Source organism: Otolemur garnettii, unplaced genomic scaffold, assembly GCF_000181295.1.
Source record: "Otolemur garnettii isolate 467f Iridium unplaced genomic scaffold, OtoGar3 scaffold00014, whole genome shotgun sequence".
Taxonomy (NCBI): Eukaryota; Metazoa; Chordata; class Mammalia; order Primates; family Galagidae; genus Otolemur; species Otolemur garnettii.
The window spans coordinates 17,338,694-17,357,693 of NW_003852409.1; the positions used below are offsets into that span (position 1 = coordinate 17,338,694).

At 47.7% G+C, this 19,000-nt stretch overlaps 1 protein-coding gene across 1 annotated transcript in view; it reads left to right on the top strand.

The window, feature by feature from the left end:
* Positions 1–18,635, top strand: part of ZNF618 (zinc finger protein 618) — a 77,229-nt gene extending 58,594 nt beyond the window's left edge. Inside the window, exons 11-16 of the mRNA XM_023510565.1 lie at positions 664–903; positions 4,731–4,811; positions 6,844–6,888; positions 7,945–8,022; positions 16,330–16,431; positions 17,067–18,635. Of these exons, the coding sequence (XP_023366333.1) occupies positions 664–903; positions 4,731–4,811; positions 6,844–6,888; positions 7,945–8,022; positions 16,330–16,431; positions 17,067–18,583 (2,063 nt within the window). The 3' untranslated portion in view covers positions 18,584–18,635. The remainder of the gene's footprint in view (positions 1–663; positions 904–4,730; positions 4,812–6,843; positions 6,889–7,944; positions 8,023–16,329; positions 16,432–17,066) is intronic.
* Positions 18,636–19,000: the final 365 nt, after the last annotated feature.

Here is a 19,000-nt window from a genome sequence, read left to right on the forward strand (position 1 = left end):
AACACTCAGGAGAGGGGACAGGGGCCTGAGTGATGGGGTCATAAGTTTCCCCAGACAGCGAAGGATGGCTGCACTTATTTCAGTGAAAGTGTCAGACAGTGAGTTAAGCAAGCAGTCCTCTGCAAGCAGCATTTCCCAGTCAGGGCCCACAAGGTGCTACAGAGCCCCCTGCCCCCCAAAACTTTAGGGGCAGCATCAGATCCTTCTCTCTCCCCCATCCCCATTGATCAATCCCTGCCTGTTCGCTTTCTGTCATGACTTCTGAGCCAGCCTCCCACTGAAGGAACAGAGGCTTAGATGCCAAGAAGGTACACTTGGGCCTGGGATTGGAATAAATTCAGGTGCCCTAGGTGTGGGTAACAGGCTGAGTTTCTGGGCTGTTCAAGGGTGATGACTGACCTACCAATGGGCTGCCCAGCAGCCTCCAGGTAGCCCTGAGTATCAACTGGTGGCCAGGCTTACCTCAAAGGGAGGCTGGGGAAGGCTCTAGACTCCTAGGCTTTCACAGGCTCTGGGTTAGAAGCAAGAGTCCTTGCTCTGTGGCATGAGAAGGGGTTGGGCAGACACAGTCCCAACTCCCAAACGTGGGGGCCTGTGGCCACATGAACCACTCACTCTACACACTCCGAGGGTCCTCGGGGACTGAGAGCGTGACCCTCTCAGGTACTGCCCCCGGGTGGGAGCCACCGGACGATCCAGACACGGGCTCTGAGTGTTCACATCCGGAGGTCTCCCCGTCTCCACGCTTCGTGGCAGCGAAGACCCAGACGAACCAGTCCGGGAAAAAAGCTCCGGCCTCCGTGGTCCGATGTGCCACGCTCTTACACCGCACCCCTCCAGCCACCCAAACCCAGACGTTCCGCACTCCAAATTCGGGATCTCCAGCGAGCAAGGCAACTGCAGGTACCAATGGCCTGTGTTACCCCACACTTCCTCCACGTCCGCCCTTCTCGCCACCTGCCACAGCTGTGCCCGGGTTCTTTATTCCTTTGCAAGAGCAAGAGTAGAGGTCCCATAGTGCTCCAGGATAGATCTGGATCCCAGCTCTGGCTCTGGCCACCTGACCTCTCTGGGCCAGGTTTTCTCATCCTTAATCAGAGGGGGTTATACAAGGAATAGTAGTTTATATTTTCCCAGATCATGGCCTAACTGGCCTGATTGATTTGGCCTTCAAAGGATTAAAAAAAAAAAAACCCTGAATTAATTGACAGTATTTCAACATTAGGAGATTTTATGTAAAACTTTTGATTTCAAGCTGACATTAAAAAGTCAGATCTGGCAGTCCTGGACCCGCTTTCCAATAGGGCATTAATTGGCTGCCTCCTTTAATAAGGCATGTGCGCTCTACTTTTCCGAAGTCCCCACCACTCTCTACTGCCTCCCCAACACAATGGCCATGTGGCAGGTGTCATTTCTCATTGTGATTACACTGTTGTCTGTCTTAACATCCAGCCCGGTTCATCCATTTACGTCACCTGCCTGGACCCTAACGGCATGAGTTTGCATCTCCCACCTTTCAGAAAATTCAATCAAAAAAACTCTCATTTCAACAAGCATCTGCTTTCCATGAAGCAGGATGGTTGACCTAGAACCTTGATTTCTTGGCCTTCCCCTACCAATTCTCCATGAGAGAGTGAGTCAGCAGCAAACTGGTGGGGCTCAGCTTCCAGTATTTTCCAAGTCCAGGAGCAAAGGGCTCTGGTTTCCAAAGGGTGAATAGACAGTAAGATGTTTCCCAGCAGTCATTTCCTTCAGGAAAACTGGTCAGACATACTATGGGCTGAGGAGCAGCTCTCTTCATACTTGGATGGAACAAGCCTCAAACCATCCACCTGGGTGCGTGCATTGTAGGGTAGAAGGAAGATGTGGTGCTTCTGGGACTGTGGTTCTTCCAGTTGCCCTTAAGAGGCCAAGGCCATCTCTTAAATATACAGAGTGGACATAAAGTTCATGTGCAATTTAAAATAGTTTAACATAGTAAGTAGCACATGAACTTTATGGACACCCCATATAAGTAATCAAGTTGAGAACTCAGGTAGAGGAACCACTTGGTTTGTTTAGTGATTAATGACCAAGCTGATTCGCTGTGCTTGCCTTTACTCTTCAATTCAGGAAGCTAATTTGGGGTAAGAGTGTGGTTCTTCGGAGATGTGTTTATTGTGCTTAGATCTCCCAAAAGGATAGTAGTTAACCAACCTTGAAGGCAATGGTTTTTCAAGTACCATGTTGAGAAACTTCAGTAAATGTTGTATTTTTGCAACACTAGTCAGAAACTAGTTAGAAACAGACTGGTCGTTAAGTCTCATTAGTGGTAGATATGGGCTCAACTAAGTAATGGAATCATGGCTTTCAAATCTTGCTTTTACTCATGTGCTTTGTGGCCAGGAGTTTTTACGTCTGCAGTTTATGCAAAGAAACGCCATGCGGGCTGGTTTGTTTTGTGGCCGGTCTGTGTCTCCAAGTGAGCATCCAGCTATGGGGCATGCCTCGGGCCATCCTTCTGTGGCAGACTTGTGGGTAGGGGATACGTCTGGATTTCCCAGCTGGGCAGGTCCGAGGGTACCAGTTTGGGAGCAGGAACCTGCAGAGCATATAAGATGGTGCATGCTGGAGGTAGAAGTTGGCACTGCCCTCATTTTCCAGGAGTATGTGGCCCTTCGTGTGTTTACGAGCACGCCTGTGTGGGAGGGGCTTCATCTCTGCTATCACACACTGGTTTTCAGCCACAGGTACTTGTAGCCAGGAAAGCCGTTCACCTTTTGCTTGAGCAACAGAAGACTAATTGTAAGAGTTTGCAACCTCATTTGTGCTAAGTTTTACCCATGTGTTGGTTGGAACAAAAAGCCTCCATAGATGGGTACCAGTCTCCCTTCGTATGCAAGGAATGAGATGGAGAAGGGAATCACTTCCCTGCTACCCCAGACATCTTTAAAAAGGAAGTGTCTGCCCCAAGAACAAAGTCTTATTCTGCCTTCTTAGAGGGTAAGGAGCACTCCAGCCCCAAGAACTTTCCAGTCTCACTCATTCCTCTGTTTTTTCTTTTTCTTTTTCTTTTTTTTTTTGAGACAGAGCCTCAAGCTGTCACCCTAGGTAGAGTGCTATGGCTTCACTGCTCACAGCAACCTCCAACTCCTGGGCTCAAGCGAGTCTCCTGCCTCAGCCTCCCAAGTAGCTGGGACCACAGGCGCCCGCCACAACGCCCGGCTATTTTTTGGTTGCAGCCATTATTGTTGTTTGGCAGGTCCGGGCTGGATTCAAACCCGCCACCTTAGGTGTATGTGGCTGGCGCCTTAGCCACTTGAGCCACAGGTGCCAAGCCTCCTCTGTTTTTTTGTCTGTCAAATGAGCATGATGACAACACAGCCCTCATGGGGCTCTTGGGAGGATTCAGGGAGACCTTGTAGGAGATGTTTCTGAACCAGTGCCTGGCACAGAGCAGGTTCTCAGTGAATGAGAGACACCCCCCCCCCGCCCCGCCCCCAGACAGAACTGAGCTTTCTTTGCATGTTTATAGATGCCATGCTGAGGTTTTCAGCCATGGCATTTACTGACACATTTTGAAGGGAGAGTCATCCTTGTAAAGTTAGTTAGCAACTCTCCTCTGCAAGGAGAAGCTGTATCACAGGCATTAGAGTCATTGTTATGGGCAAGAGGATGGGAATTGAGGCCGACTGGCTTCCTTCCCCATCATCCCTGAGACCATCCCCTGGCCCTGGCTGTCTGAGCACTTTCCCTCCTAGAGAAGAATGGACCAGTAAGAGTAGCCCTTCCCAAAGTGGGTTCCCGGGATCACCAATTTGTGGGATATTACGGAATTTGATATTTTTAAAAAGTGTTCTGTGGGAACTCCTATAATATTTAGGAAAGGCTAGGTTCAATAAAGCTAAATGGGTCTCTTTCTAGTCAAACTTCTCAGAGCCCCGAATGTCCTTACACAAGTTGTTTTTCTTTAAGAAAGGGACTGGGTCAGCTCTATACCCCAATTTAAATTGTTTCCCGAGGCCTCTATCTCCTGGGTCACCCAGCACCCCAGTTGTGCCAAGAGCACTTTGGAAAAGCTGGGTTATCTTCCAGCTCACATGCTCTGGCTCAGCACCTTCTGCAGGTGGGGCTAAGTTCATGGTCGTGGTTTCCCACCTGGTGGGACCTTATCTCTACATCACAGGATTTCTGAGAACACCTGGGAGAGGCTGAGCCACTCAGGAAGATGGCAGCCTGTAGCACGAGATAACACCATCTATCACTCAGGGGGAGCCAGTCCCTTCCCCTGGGTGAACTCTGACCAGACCTCAGCTGCTCTTTGGCTACCCAGGGGCCACACAGCTGGTAGAGCTGGAATGACCAGGAACCAGACTATTGTCCCTGTTCCTCTGTGGCTGTGGCAGCAGAACTTGACAGGAGTGGTAGGTGGTAGATTCAGCAACTTGGTGTCACAAATGTGGCTCCCCAGGAGGCCAGGGAGACCCTGGCCATTTGCCATCTGTTCTCTAGCAGGATTTCATCATGGGCAGATCACCCCACCCCACCCTTTGCCTGGAGGGCCTCTCAGGGTCCCAGCAAGCAATCGGGCCACTCAGATGGGCCTGGCAAGCTCCAGAGGTCTGACTTGGGGTCCTAGGACCCTCACTCTACCCAGCCCAGAGGCCTTCTCCTATGTGCCCCTCCCCGAGACCTAGTGTGGCCAGTCACCACTGTTCTCTCTCTCTCTTCCTTGCCCCCCAACCCAGCAGAAAGCGCTTTCAGTCGGAGAGTAGAAGGTAAAGCACAAAACCACTTTGAAGAGACGAACAGCAGCTCACAGAACTCCAGTGGTGAGTGTGCACAGAGGCCGCTGTCTCCGCCAACTCCTGCCCAGCATGGCGCAGGTGCTGTATGGCCTGGATCTGCAGTGCATGATGGCTTTTGTTGGGAGGAGCTTGGGGCAGGAAATTAGAGGGAGAGTAGGCCCAGGCAGAAGCAGGGAAGGCCTTTTCCTCCAGGGACATTCCACTGGCCTCGGGCATCTCAGGGACTGTGGCACTTCTGTCTCCCCATCACCTGCCATATCAGCTCAGCTGGCCCCAGGTGGTTGAGCTTCAGCCAGCCATCGCTTTGTTTGTAAGGTAAATGTCTCAGCCACTTTCTTTCTAGGAAGGACAAAGGGGGTATAGCGGAGAACTTTATGCCCCAGAGCCCGAGTTCTGGCCCCACTTTGAAGCTGGAGCCATTAAAACAGAGGTTCCCTTACAACAACCTACCAGTTCAAGTGGATTTCTCTGAGGTTCCTGGTGGTCTCTGGCGCCCCCTGATGGCTGCCTTGGGCAAGACCCTAGCTAGGCCCTCTTTCTACAACAAAGAGCGAGGGCCCTTCTCCCCAGCAGACCCAGGGACAGCCTGGCAGGGCCGGGGCCTTGTCAGAGAAAAGCACAGTGAACCAGTCTGTACAGTGAGAGCCAAGGCAAGAGAAATTTCGACATTGGGGGTTACACTAGGGAAAGACAGCCACTCACTTTCATGCATAGTTGAAGTTGAATTCACCAAATAGCAGGTGCCAGCCAGTGTTAGATACTACCTGGGTGTAGACAGGTGATGGACCAGGTTCGCCTGTCAGACTGTGAGGTATCCAGCAGCACAAACTTCAGCCTGAAGGCATCTGCCTAGTAATAGGAGCTCCACCTTTGGGCTCTGGCCCAAGTTTGAACCCCAGCTCTACTACTTACTAACTGGTGACTTAATGTCTTAATTTCTCCTCCACTGTAAAGTGGCTTGAAGAACACCTGTAGCCCCATGGTGGTTGTGAAGATCCAGTGAGTGCCAGGCACAGATTACACACTCCAACGTTTGGGGGTTGCTTTATGGTTATTACTGAGTTTTTGGTTTGGTTTGTTTCTAAGTAAACCAAGAAATTCAATGACTGCCTTGCAGAGGGGGGTGAGATTTTAAACAATGTAATCCACACAAATCTCTCCAAGAGATAGATCCCAAAGAGATGGAGTGGCTTTCCCAGTGCCACGCAGGAACAAGTAACAGTGCCAGGCCAGGGACCGAGGTCTCCAGGTGTGCCCTGTGCTCTTAGCCAAGCTGCGCTGCACCCTGTGTGCTTCTCCTGCCACCAGAGCTGATAATGACAATCGGGAACAGTGGTGTAAGCACTGCCGCTGACACCCACCATTTATTGAGCGCTTACTATGTGCCTGGCTTGTGTTCAGAACTTTATGTGTCTTATCTGTCTCCATTCCTACCACGGCCCCGTGGGGGGCAGCGTTACTGTTATCTCCACTTTTCAGATGAGGAAACTGAGGCTCAGGAGAGGTCGCATGTTGTCCCAGGTCCCCCAGGTTGTAAGTGGTGGAGCCAGAATTCTCTGGTCCATCTGGTCCTGCTCTGCTGTCTGCATTTGGGGGCCACCAACCTCTGGCAATGCCAGCAAGCAGGGGAGAGATGCCAGTGAGCAGGGCCCCTCAGAAGCATAGCCCTGCTTGGTGGCTGCTCTGGAATTTGGTACCAGACACTGTCATCCCAGTGCCAGAACCTAGAAGCAACTTCCAGCTCCTTGTCCCACAGTGAGCGCCTGTGTATGGGCATCTGTCACTGGTTTTCTGTGGCCTTGCTCTGTGCAGTTGGGGTGTCCTAGAGGGGTGGCCCTAGGTGGCCCCAGCACCCAGAAGAAACCTTGATTCTCTGAAGCACATGGCCTCCATAGCTAGCCTTCTCTGGCCCCAGCCCAGACTGAGCTGCCTCTCAGTTGCTCCCCTCTTCTGAGAACCCCATCTGGCTCCCTGGTTATTAAAAATAAAAATTATAACAATCATCACAGAACAGCAGAACTATAAAAGACTTAGCTAAACTGTTTCTCTTTTGCAGAAACTGCAAGTCCCCTGATTTCCAATCCCTTCCCTCTCCTAAAGAGTAAGTGATGGTCCCATTGGGGGGCTGGAGAGGGCAAGGCAGGGCAGGGAATAAAGTCAGCTGGCCACATGCCCTCAGAACCTCTCTAGAGCATCTGCCGTGGGCTGTGTGAGACAAGCCTTGGCCACCCTCCTGGGCAGACCCAGCAGCTGGTGGAGGCAGGCAGAGGGTTCAGCCCTGCGGGTGGAGGAGTTTGCACAAGGATGGGGCAGAATCCTCGCCACCGGCAGCCTGCCTCTGCCGCCCTCAACCACCGTAGGAACTCAGGGCTTCCTAGTCATGGTCACCAGCAGCCTCAGACCACCTCTCCGGAGCCCCATCTCAGCTGTCGTCTTCCCCTCACTCTGTTTCTAACCCTTCTGGCTTTTTCCTCCTCTCTTCCCTCTCCCCTGCCAGGCACTGATGTGAGTGCTGCAGCAGAGAGCAGGATGATGGGGGTCGTGTGCACCTTGGCTCCGACAAGCTTTCTCTCCTCCCTCTCTCCCTGACTGTCTCCTCTCTTGCTCCTTTCCCCCGTCTGGTCCCCATTTCCTCCTTCCTTTCTGTAGCTTTCTAACTCCTTATACATTACCCTCTCTTCTTGTTTCTTTCTCTCTACTTCCATGTCTGTTGCGTTGGTCTTTCAATACATTTAATCATTTGTTCGCTCAGCAAACTATGACCTCCCTGCGGTTCCACAGGCAGAGACCTGGGCTGTGATGCAAGTGAAACTTGGTCCCTGCCCTGAGGGGCTCTTGTTGTATTGTCCCCCTGCCTCCAACTCAGGTGCCCAGAACAGTGGCCAGCACACAGTAAGCACTCAATAAATACCTGCTAGATTGAGTTAAATGGTCTCTCTCTGCATGGCTTCCTCTCTCCATCACTCCTCCTTCCCCTAGTCTCTTTCTCATGAGTCCAATAACAGGGGAGACAGACAGGCCAGGCCCACAGACCCAGAGTCCCAAGCCCAGAGACCCAGTGTGCGTTTGGGTTCCTCCTTCCAAAGCTGCCGCAGCCCGGCAGGAACATGTCCGCATTGGGTCTGCCCCTCATGCGCTGCCTTGGTTCTCCCTACAGAGCCTTATACCTGTGGCGCCTGCGGGATCCAATTCCAGTTCTACAATAACCTGCTGGAGCACATGCAGTCCCACGCAGGTAAGGGGCCCCTGTCTCCTCCCTTCCTCCGTTTCTGCAAGTAGACGAGCTGGCCAGAGCCTGGCCTGAGGCTCCCAGAGAAGCCCACTGTCTCCTAGAAAATGATCACAGGATATGCAACCTGCCCTCACTGAGCTATAGCCAGGCAGTCTTTGACACGATGGTCTTTGACACACGATGGTCTTTGCTCTGGGGCACAGCACAGTCAGAGAGGGGGACAGAATTGATAGAAGAGGGCTTCCTGGGGGTGGTATCTCCTGGGCTGGGCCTATGGGCCAGGTAGGAGCTGACTTGGAAAAGGAAACTCCATCCAGATGGAAATTGGATGTGGTTTGAGATCAAGGTGGGAGGGCAGTCTGGGCTAGGGCCCAGCTCAGAACTCTCACTCACTGTAACAACAAAAGCAGTCGTCATCAAACTTGAACACATATCAGAACCACCAGGAAGGCTTCACAGATTTTGAGGCCCCAAATGTCTGATTCTATAGGTCTACGAGGTGTGAGGTCTAGGTTTTGCATTTGTGATGAATCCTCAGGCAAAGTCTAGGGACCGCACTTTGAGAATCACTGGTTTGGAGCTACAGGCACTGCTGTGTACTGTCCAGGCAGCCTTTTCACCACATGTTTCACCTCCATGTGGCATAGATTGCCCCATTTCCAGCTTGCAGCATCAGTTCCCTCACTACATGCCCCCCGGCCTCTGTGCAAGTACCTCCAATTTTATGCGTTTGTCATAGCAGCACCTGCTTCCCGATATAAGGCCTGTTTTAGTCAGGGAGGCACTATTTGCTGAAACAAGTATACACATGTCATGTGCTTCTCACTCACATTACAGCCGAATGCAGGTGATCTGGGAGTGGTGACTTCCCCACAGTGATTCAGGGATCCAGGCTGCTTCTCGTCTGTGGCTCCATCTGCACCTACCTCCTCGAGTCCTCTCTCTTTGGTGGATGGGGAGAAAGGCTGTGGGGAAGGCACACTGTTCAACCTCTTCAGAACACAGGTGACATATCATAGCTGCTTAAACAGTGGCAAGAATTAGTCACCACATGACCAGCCTGAATCCATGGATGTATTCAGAAATTTACCCAGAGCCACCACCCAGGGACAGCTAGGCACACTCCACAGGGAAGCTACCTGTCCCCTCCCTCAGAGTGGCATTAGAAGTGATGTATGGGCCAGGCATGGTGACTCACACCTGTAATCCTAGCACTCTGGGAGGCCAAGGCAAGAGGATCACTTGAGCCCAAGAGTTCAAGGTTGCTGTGAGCTATGGCAACGGAGTCGTACTCTACCTAGGTAAAAGAGTGAGACCCTATCTGAAAAAATAAAGTAAAATAAAGAAAAGATGCGTGAGAGGTGCCCCACACCTGGTGGTTCAGTAATTGGTAGTTCCTGTTATTACAATTGTTGTCATTATTATTGTTATTTGTATCTGTGTTAGGTTTACTGATCTTTCCAGGTCTGGCCTGACTAGCACAAAGTGTTCTAGGACTAGAATTGCTTTTAGGCTAAGGTGCTGTTCTGTTAGTGTAACTGCTGTCGTTCATTCATTCATTCATTCACTGTGTATTTATTGGGTATCTCCTGCATCCTATGCACTAATTCAGATGACCTTTTCGGAGGGGCCTTTTATTTATTTCTATTGAACTCTTGAAAGTCAGGACAGCTGTAGAGTAGCAGCCAAGACACCTGAGCCCTAGTCCTGCTCTAACTGCTATGCCGTAGGGTTGTGTGGCTTCCAGTAGGAAGCTCTGTCCCCATCTCTAAAACAAGAACCCCAGATTTCCCGATGCCCTCCTCATACCAAGCTTCCTGTGGCTCCTGCCTTCCCCTTTGTCATCAGCCATCTCTCACACAGGAAGTCCTTGAATGCCAGCTTAAAGTATTTGGACTTGATCCTATGGGGAGCTAAGAGCCCCAGGCAAGTGTCAGCAATGGAAAGGTTACTTAGGGACCACAGCCTGAACATACCTCTTGGCCCTGAGACTCCCATCGCCCAGCCTCCTGCATTCCTCCTCTGAAACCTCCTGCCCTCCACCTGCGGCCCCCTCCCAGCTCCTGGAAGCTGAGCAATAATTAGGGAAAAGACTGGGTGCCAGTATTTTCCCATCCCTCTGGGCAGTTGGAGGACTAAGGCCATTAACATGCAAATCAAGGCTGAGACTTGAGGTGGTCCTAGCTCTCCCAAGCATCTTGACTTGTTTTCCATGCGGGGAGCCGTGGGCTGCTTTGTTCTGGTCCAGTGCTGCCAGAGAATGCCTTCTACGGCAAATCCAGTACAAAGCCAGACTGAATCCTAGCCAGGCTGAATCGGGATTAAAGGATTGACTCCATAGAGAGAAATTAAGCGTCATGAGCTATGCAGTTCACAGCACCGCCGATAAGGGGGATCAGCCTCGAATAACACCAATCTCATTAAGAGGCTGCTGAATGGCACAGGGTAATTCCCACTAATAAACTTCCTTTCTCAGCTGTAGGGAAGCCTGTCTTGCCGTTGGTGACGTCGAAGCATTTGCTTTGGTAGCAATGATACCAACAAGAGCTAACATTTAGTGAGGTGTTCTATGTGCCAGCTGTGGTATTGAGAGCTTTATGTGGGTTATTTCATCAGATTTTCCTAAACAGACATCCCCATTACACAGATGATAAAACTGAGGCTTGGAGAACATAATCACTGGCCTGAAGTTGCATGGTTCATATAAGTATCTAATGTCATTTGAGCTTTTACTTGGTGCCAGGCCTTATTCTAAGAGTTTACATGTATTTCCTCATTTAATTCTCAGAACAACCCTTGGAGCTATATACCCATATTAGCTCTACTATATAGATGAGGGAACTGAGGCACAAAAATGGTTGTGTAACTTGCCCAACGCTATGCAATCACAGTGGCATGATCAGGATTCAGACCTTCATAGTGAACTCCAGAGGCCATGTTCTCAGCATCCACCCTGTGCAGCCTAGGGTAGACCCTGGTGGAAGATTCACAGAGATGGAAGAAGCCCCCTTGTTCAAGTGTAGTCAGGAGGGTCACAGCTAAGAGGGACATGGAGACTGCCCCATTTGCAAGGTGGCAACTCATGGTTTTAGGATTTTGGAGGTGATCACACCTGGTTTCTAATCATTTCAAGTCTCTTCCCCTCCTGGACCTCGGTTTTCTCATCCGTGAAGCTGGTTTATTCAGTACTCTTGGCAGGGCTGGTGAGGGATCCAGAGATGCTGGACACACTGTTGAAGGCTGTGGCACATCTGAGACCTGACAGTGGCACGTGCCTCTTTTTCTATCCATCAAAAATAGCTGCTCTCTCCTTGCAAAGGTCCCTCGCCAGGAAACCCTTTATTCTGGCTTTGCATCCCACCCTTTCCTGACATAGACGTGTGTGGGAGCTGGAGAGTACATAGGAGTAGACACACCCAGAAGCCTAATTTGCAGCTCAAACTATAAATCAAGCCTTTCACAGAGCTTTTACTGGGTACTTCACTGATATCAGAACTGGTATCTGTGGAATATGGAGGGGAAAAATGTTTTAAATCAACCAATAATTCACATTGTTCTCATTGGTATTAATCAGCCAATACTAGGTTGAATAATCTCAATTCTAAGTCCTGCAGAAGGGCAGAGAATAAGGGAATCATTATACAACTTAGCCCCAGAGGAGGGGAGACTGAGACCTGAGAGTTGAAGTGCCCAAATCAGTGTCACGCCCAGAGCTATGGCAGAATTGGGTTCAAATCCAGGCCTTTCAAATCCCTGAATTCTAGTGGAGAAAGTCAACATGAAAGATTTCTTGTTTTCCGTGTAAAACGTGTTTCCCCTTTGTGAATGAAAGCTCTGTTCAGGAAAGAGAATGCGTTCTCTGCCCTGGGAAAATGCAGAGAACTTAGAAAGTAAAAAATCAGCCATAAGCTCTCTATTCAAAGCTAACCACTGTTACCAGCCTAATGGGTTTCTTTACAGTCTATTTTAGAATCGGATTTATGGAGCTATAATTTACATAAATGAAATTTACCAGTTTGATGGATTTTGACAAATGTGTATAGTAATTTAACCACCATCACAATTGAAATACGTAGCATTACCATCAGCCTAGAAAGTTCCTTTGTGCCCCTTTGTGGTCATTTCCTTTCCCGTACCCCCACCACTGGCAAGCCAGTATCTGCTTTCTTTTTCTATAGTTTTGTCTTTTTATGGAGTTACTGGTATTTAGTCTCTTACAAGGTCGGAAAATTAAGTTCACAAGCTTATCCTAGAAAAAGTGCTGCACGCCCCATTGCTGAATATCACTAGTCACCAGATGGCCGAGGGGAGTGCTTTGTATGTATGAGTTCTTTCACTTAGCACACTTTTTGAGACTTATTCGTGTTCTGTGTTGTCAGTATAATTTCCTTTATAGTGCTGATTAGTATAGATGTATCAAAATTTGTTTATTCACCAACTCAGAACATTTAGGTCTCTAGCTTAGGGCTATTCTGAATAAAAACTGCTATGAATATTCATGTGCAAGTCCTTGTGTGAACATATATTTTTAACTCTCTTATAAATATACCTAGGTGTGGACATGCTGGATTAAATGATTACTCTGTGTTTACCCATTTGTGGAATTTAGCACTAGACCATTTTCTAAAGTGGTTGCACCATTTTTACATTCTCTCCAGTAGTGTAGGAGGATTTCAGTTCTTTTACATTCTTGCCAATACTGTTTATTCTCCTTTATGATAGCCATCCTAGTACATGTGAAATGGCATTTCATTGTTTGTTTTTTGTAGCAATGGGAGATCACTTATTGGCCAAGCTGGTCTTGAACTCTTGGCCTCAAGTGACCCTCCCACTATAGCTTCCCAAAGTGCTGGGATCACAGGTGTGAGCCACTGCACCCAGCCTGGTTGTAGTGTTGATTTGCTTTCTATGACACCTAACAATGTTGAACATCTTATGTGTTTATTGACTATTTGTATATCCTCTTTGGAGAAATTTCTGTTCAGATCCTTTCCTATTTAAAAAAAAAAAAAATTGGTCCTTTTATTATTGAGTTGTAAGAGTTCTAAGAATTTGATAGTTTTTAGCTCTTATGTTTAGGCCTTTATTCCATTTTGAGTTAATTTTGTATGTGCTGTGGAGTAGGATTCCGAATTCATTTTTTTTAACATGTGTGCATCCAGTTGTCCCAAAACTGTTTGTTGAAAAGACTATTGAATTGTCCTGGTGCCCTTGTCAAAAATAAGTTGACCACAAATGTGTTTATTTCTGTATTCTCAGTTGTATTCCATTGCTCTGTGTGTCTGTCCTGTGCCAGTCCTACACTGTCTTGATTACTGTAGCTTCATAGAGGTTTTGAAATTAAGAAGTGTGAGCCTTCCAACTTCGCTCTTTTTCTAGGTTGTTCTGTCTATTCTGCATCTCTTGTAGTTCCATATGAATTTTAGGATTAGCTTGTTATTTATTGCATGCACACACACACACACACACACACACACACACAACCCAGGGATTTTGATAAGAATTATGCTGAATCTAGATCAGCTGGGGAGTATTACCATCTTAACAGGATTGTCTTCCAATCCATGAACATGGAATATCTTTCCATTTATTTAGGTATTCTTTATGTTCATTCAACAATGTTTTTTGTTTTTGGTGTATAGGTCTTAAAGTTTTTATAAATTTAATCCTAAGTACTTTATTACTTTCAATGCCTTTATAAAGGGAATTGTTTTCTTAATTTAATTTTGGGAGTGTTTATCACCAGTGTAGAAAAATACAATACTTTTTATATATTGATCTTATATCCTGCAACCTTGCTGAACTCATTTCTTAGTTCTGGTGTGTATGTGTGTGTGTGTGTATGTATGTATTTCATAGGATTTTCTATTTATACTATCATGGCCTTTGCCAATAGAGATCATTTTACTTCTTCCATTCCATTTTGTGTACTTTTCTTTGTTTACCTAATTACTCTGGGTAAGAACTTCTAAGACAATCATACAACATTTCAGGCAACAGTGGACTACACATAGAGTGGTCCTGTAAGATTATAGTACCAGATTTTACTGAACCTTTTCAATGTTTAAATATGTTTAGATATACAAATACCACTGTATTACCATTGCTTGAAGTATTTAGTACAGTAACATGCTATACAGGTTTGTAGTCTAGGAGCAATAGGCTATAGATGTGTAATAGGCTGTACCTTCTTATCTCTGGTAATATTTCTTGTTCTGAGGTCTAGCTTTTCTGTAATGGAATCACACACATCTTTATCTTTTTTTAATTATCCTTTTACTCTTAACCTATCTTTATATTTATCCCTGGATTTAGAATTTTAGGTTGCCATTTTCTTTTAGTGCTTAATCTATTATCTTCTGAGTTGCATAATTTCTGATGAGAATCTGCTGTCATTCTTACGTTTTGTTCCTCTGTCCATGATTATTCCCCCTCTGGCTGCTCTTAAGATGTTCTCTTTTCATTGGTTTTCAACGATTTTATTATGATGTGATGCTGTGTAGTAGTGGTGTTTTCTTTATGTTTATTTTCCGGGGATGGGGGGTGTGAATCTAATTTATAGTTTTCATCTAGTTATAAAGATTTTGGCCAACTCTTCAAATATTTTTCCTGTGGCTCCCATTTATACGGGTGGCCATAAAATTTTTTAAATTGCACACGAACTTCATGGCCACCCTGTGTTTGTGTGTGTGTGTGTGTATTAAACCGCTTGATATTGTCCATGCTCTGCTCACTTACTTTCATCCTTTTACCGTGTCTGTTTTTCATGTTAGATAGGTGGCCCTGTCTCCAAGTTCAGTGATCTTTTCTTCCATGACATTAATCTACTTTTACTCCATACAGTATATTTTTTGTATATGTTTCTATATACGTTTAGTGGGTTACTTTGGATTTTGTGGAATTTTTTGTTGTTTGTTCTTTGATTTTCCATTTTGTCTCCTGATGTTCATGTTTCCTTCACGAGGCTGTTTTTAAGGTCCTTGGTGGCTAATTTCATTATCTCTGTCATTTCTGGGTCTGTTTCTATTGATGAGTGTTTCTACTGACTTATAAGTCGTAGTCTCCTACGACTTGATATTGTGAATTTTACATTGTGGAGTGGTATATTTTGTTGGAATTTCTTTAAAGACTGTTGAGCTTTGTTTTGGCTTACAGTTTAGTTACTTACAATCACTTTTATATTTTTGAGGGTTGCACTTAGGATATTAGGGCAGGTGTGGAGCACACTTTAATGTGTGGCCAATTTAGCCCCAGTTAGATAAAGCGGACTGTACCTAATTCTTCATGCATTGAAGTCTCTCCATTCTGACTGAGGGCAGTACAGATTGTTTCAGGCTGTATGTGTGAATCTTAGGAATTTTTAAGCTTACTGCTTTCTAGTAATTCTTTTCCAAGTCTTATGGAATTTGGCACCGTGACTATGTAGATTAAGGTTCAGCAAAGATTCAGGGAAGCCCTATGGAAGGCGTCCAAAACTCTCTCCTTGTATAATACCTACCTCTTTGGTACTTTTTTCTGTATATTCTCTGAATTTTAGGCCTCTCTGAACTTTGATCTCTGTCTCTTCTAATCTGTGAGACCCTCGAGCTCTGTTCCAGTTCTCCATTTCTGTGCTGCAGCTTAGAAGCTGTGGGCAAACAGTACTCTGGGGCAATCATGGAGCTTACCTTATTTGTTTCTCTTTTTCTGAGATCCCACCCTGAATGCCTGTCTGAAAATATGAATCATGTTTTTGTAAGCAGCTCACATCAGGAATGTAATCTTGTGTAAGTCCCTCTCAATGAGTGGAAAGTGATACTATCCTCCTCCCCATCTATTTTGAATACTTAGATTTATTTGTCAAAATCTAAAATACCTGTGGAAACAATACATATAGAAGCTGAAGGGAAGCTTGAGGATGACTTGAGCCCAGGAGTCTGAGGCCAGCGTGGTCAATGTAACAAGACCCCCATCCCTTAAATCAATTAATAAATCAATCATATGAAAATGTGATCAGTTCTTGCTTTGCATTGACTTACTTTACATGTTATTACAGTCTCCATAACCAGCTTTCCAGTGATTTCATTATCTTTTGTTAGTCCTATTAGCAGCCGCGCAACGTCATGTAATTATCTTCATTTTTCCAAATGATGAAAATGAGGCTTGATAAGCACACATAGTTGTCTACTACTACTAAGAACTAGGGTTTTAACCTAGGCTTAGATCCCCAAGGCCACATTTCGCTGTCACCCACCAACTCTAGTTCTCATCCAGTTCATCAGCAGGCCTCTCACCCTTCAAGGTAATGCACTGCCCTCTTTGTACCTATAGCCGACAATGAAAACAACATCGCCTCCAACCAGTCCCGATCACCACCCGCTGTCGTGGAAGAGAAGTGGAAACCGCAGGCCCAGAGGAACAGCGCCAATAACAGTAGGTCCCCTCAACCAGGGCCGACCCCGGTGCTTGTGGTGGCCCTTCCGGCCCCTGCTCCAGGTTTCCCCCTCTGCCCCCTGTGATGATGCAAGATGGTGGAGAACAGTTTCCAAAGCACTTTTACGCCTGAAACCTCACTTACAGGAATTCTCAACTCACAAGATGAGCTGAAGGAGGCCCACGGAGAGGAGGTGATTTTCGTGTGTTGTTACAGAACAACTGTAGTGCCAGAATCAGAACTAGAGCCCACCTCTCCACCATTTCTGTTGGTTACTCCTTCGTGACACTTTGTGGTCCTACATGTTTTCCTCCCTAAAGATTGCCATGTGAGAGGCTATTGAAAAGAGATAAGTTTAGACTAGTTGGCATGGAGACATGTCTAGATGAATGACATAAACCACAAGTATGTTGCACATATACTGCTCTACCCGATTCCCATGCCCATGGTAGCATTACTAATCAATCATACAGCTTTATCCCTTTGAGGCTGGCACATGTTAATAGGAGCTAGCAGCACCAATTTCCATGCAAGAGCAAATCTACTACCAGGTGATTAGAGTATTAGACTGCTGTCAGACCAAGCAGCCTCGAACACCAGAATTAATTCCATCTTTCTTTATATCCCCTACCAGCCACTACCAGTGGTTTAACACCCAACAGCATGATCCCTGAGAAGGAGAGGCAGAACATTGCTGAGCGGCTGCTGCGGGTCATGTGTGCCGACCTGGGTGCTCTGAGTGTGGTCAGTGGGAAGGAGTTCCTAAAGTTGGCCCAGACCTTGGTAGACAGTGGTGCCCGCTATGGGGCCTTCTCGGTCACCGAGATCCTGGGCAACTTCAACACGCTGGCACTGAAGCACCTGCCACGCATGTACAACCAGGTGAAGGTGAAGGTGACCTGTGCCTTGGGCAGCAATGCCTGCCTGGGCATCGGCGTCACCTGCCATTCGCAGAGTGTGGGCCCCGACTCCTGCTATATCCTCACAGCCTACCAGGCAGAGGGCAACCACATCAAGAGCTACGTGCTGGGTGTGAAGGGCGCGGACATTCGTGACAGCGGCGACCTGGTGCACCACTGGGTTCAAAATGTGCTGTCGGAGTTCGTGATGTCAGAGATCAGGACAGTGTATGTGACAGACTGCCGCGTGAGCGCGTCCGCCTTCTCCAAGGCCGGCATGTGCCTTCGCTGCTCAGCCTGTGCCTTGAACTCGGTGGTGCAGAGCGTGCTGAGCAAGCGGACACTGCAGGCCCGCAGCATGCACGAGGTCATCGAGCTGCTCAACGTGTGCGAGGACCTGGCGGGCTCCACGGGCCTTGCAAAGGAGACCTTTGGGTCACTGGAGGAGACGTCGCCGCCGCCCTGCTGGAACTCTGTGACAGACTCACTGCTGTTGGTGCACGAACGCTACGAGCAGATTTGCGAGTTCTACAGCCGGGCTAAAAAGATGAACCTCATCCAGAGCCTCAACAAGCACCTGCTGAGCAACCTGGCGGCCATCCTGACGCCAGTAAAGCAGGCGGTCATCGAACTGAGCAACGAGAGTCAGCCCACCCTACAGCTCGTGCTGCCCACCTACGTCAGGCTGGAGAAGCTGTTCACGGCCAAGGCCAATGACGCAGGCACCGTCAGCAAGCTCTGCCACCTCTTCTTGGAGGCACTCAAGGAGAACTTCAAAGTGCACCCTGCCCACAAGGTGGCCATGATCTTGGACCCGCAGCAGAAGCTGCGGCCCGTGCCGCCCTACCAGCACGAGGAGATCATCGGCAAGGTCTGTGAGCTCATCAATGAAGTGAAGGAGTCCTGGACTGAGGAGGCCGACTTCGAGCCCAGTGCCAAGAAGCCCCGCTCTGCCGCCAGCGAGAACCCCACAGCTCAGGAAGATGACCGGCTTGGAAAGAACGAAGTATACGATTACCTGCAGGAACCCCTCTTCCAGGCCACCCCTGATCTCTTCCAATACTGGTCATGCGTCACCCAAAAGCACACGAAACTCGCCAAGCTCGCCTTCTGGCTCCTGGCGGTTCCAGCCGTGGGGGCCAGAAGTGGGTGTGTAAATATGTGTGAACAAGCACTTCTAATCAAAAGGAGACGGCTGCTCAGTCCAGAAGATATGAACAAACTCATGTTTCTCAAATCCAACATGCTTTAAGACTTCGGGGGAAAAACAAGAAAAGAAAAGAAAAAAGTGAAGAGAACATTAGGAAAAAAAACACACACACACAACACTGTCACAAAGAAAAGGAATTTAAGTTCTAAACACTGTGGACCTCATTATAAATGCCCCCTGGAAACTTAAGTGCTTTTTCTCCCTGTGTGTGTATGTGTGTGTGTGTGTATGCGCATGCGTGTACACACCCACACGTGTGTGCATATTCGAATGCACATGCTGTGTTCGTGGGAGTGGGTGGGCTCTGTGCTCATCTGCGTGGCCAGAGAAGCTTCCCACGTGCCTGCACACACACAACCCTGGTGCATGCACACAGGCCTGTTTGAGGTCGCGTGTGCATTGAACTGGGTGTGTCAGGAAAGCTGAGCAATTGGGAAAGAGGGAGATATTTCACCTCCT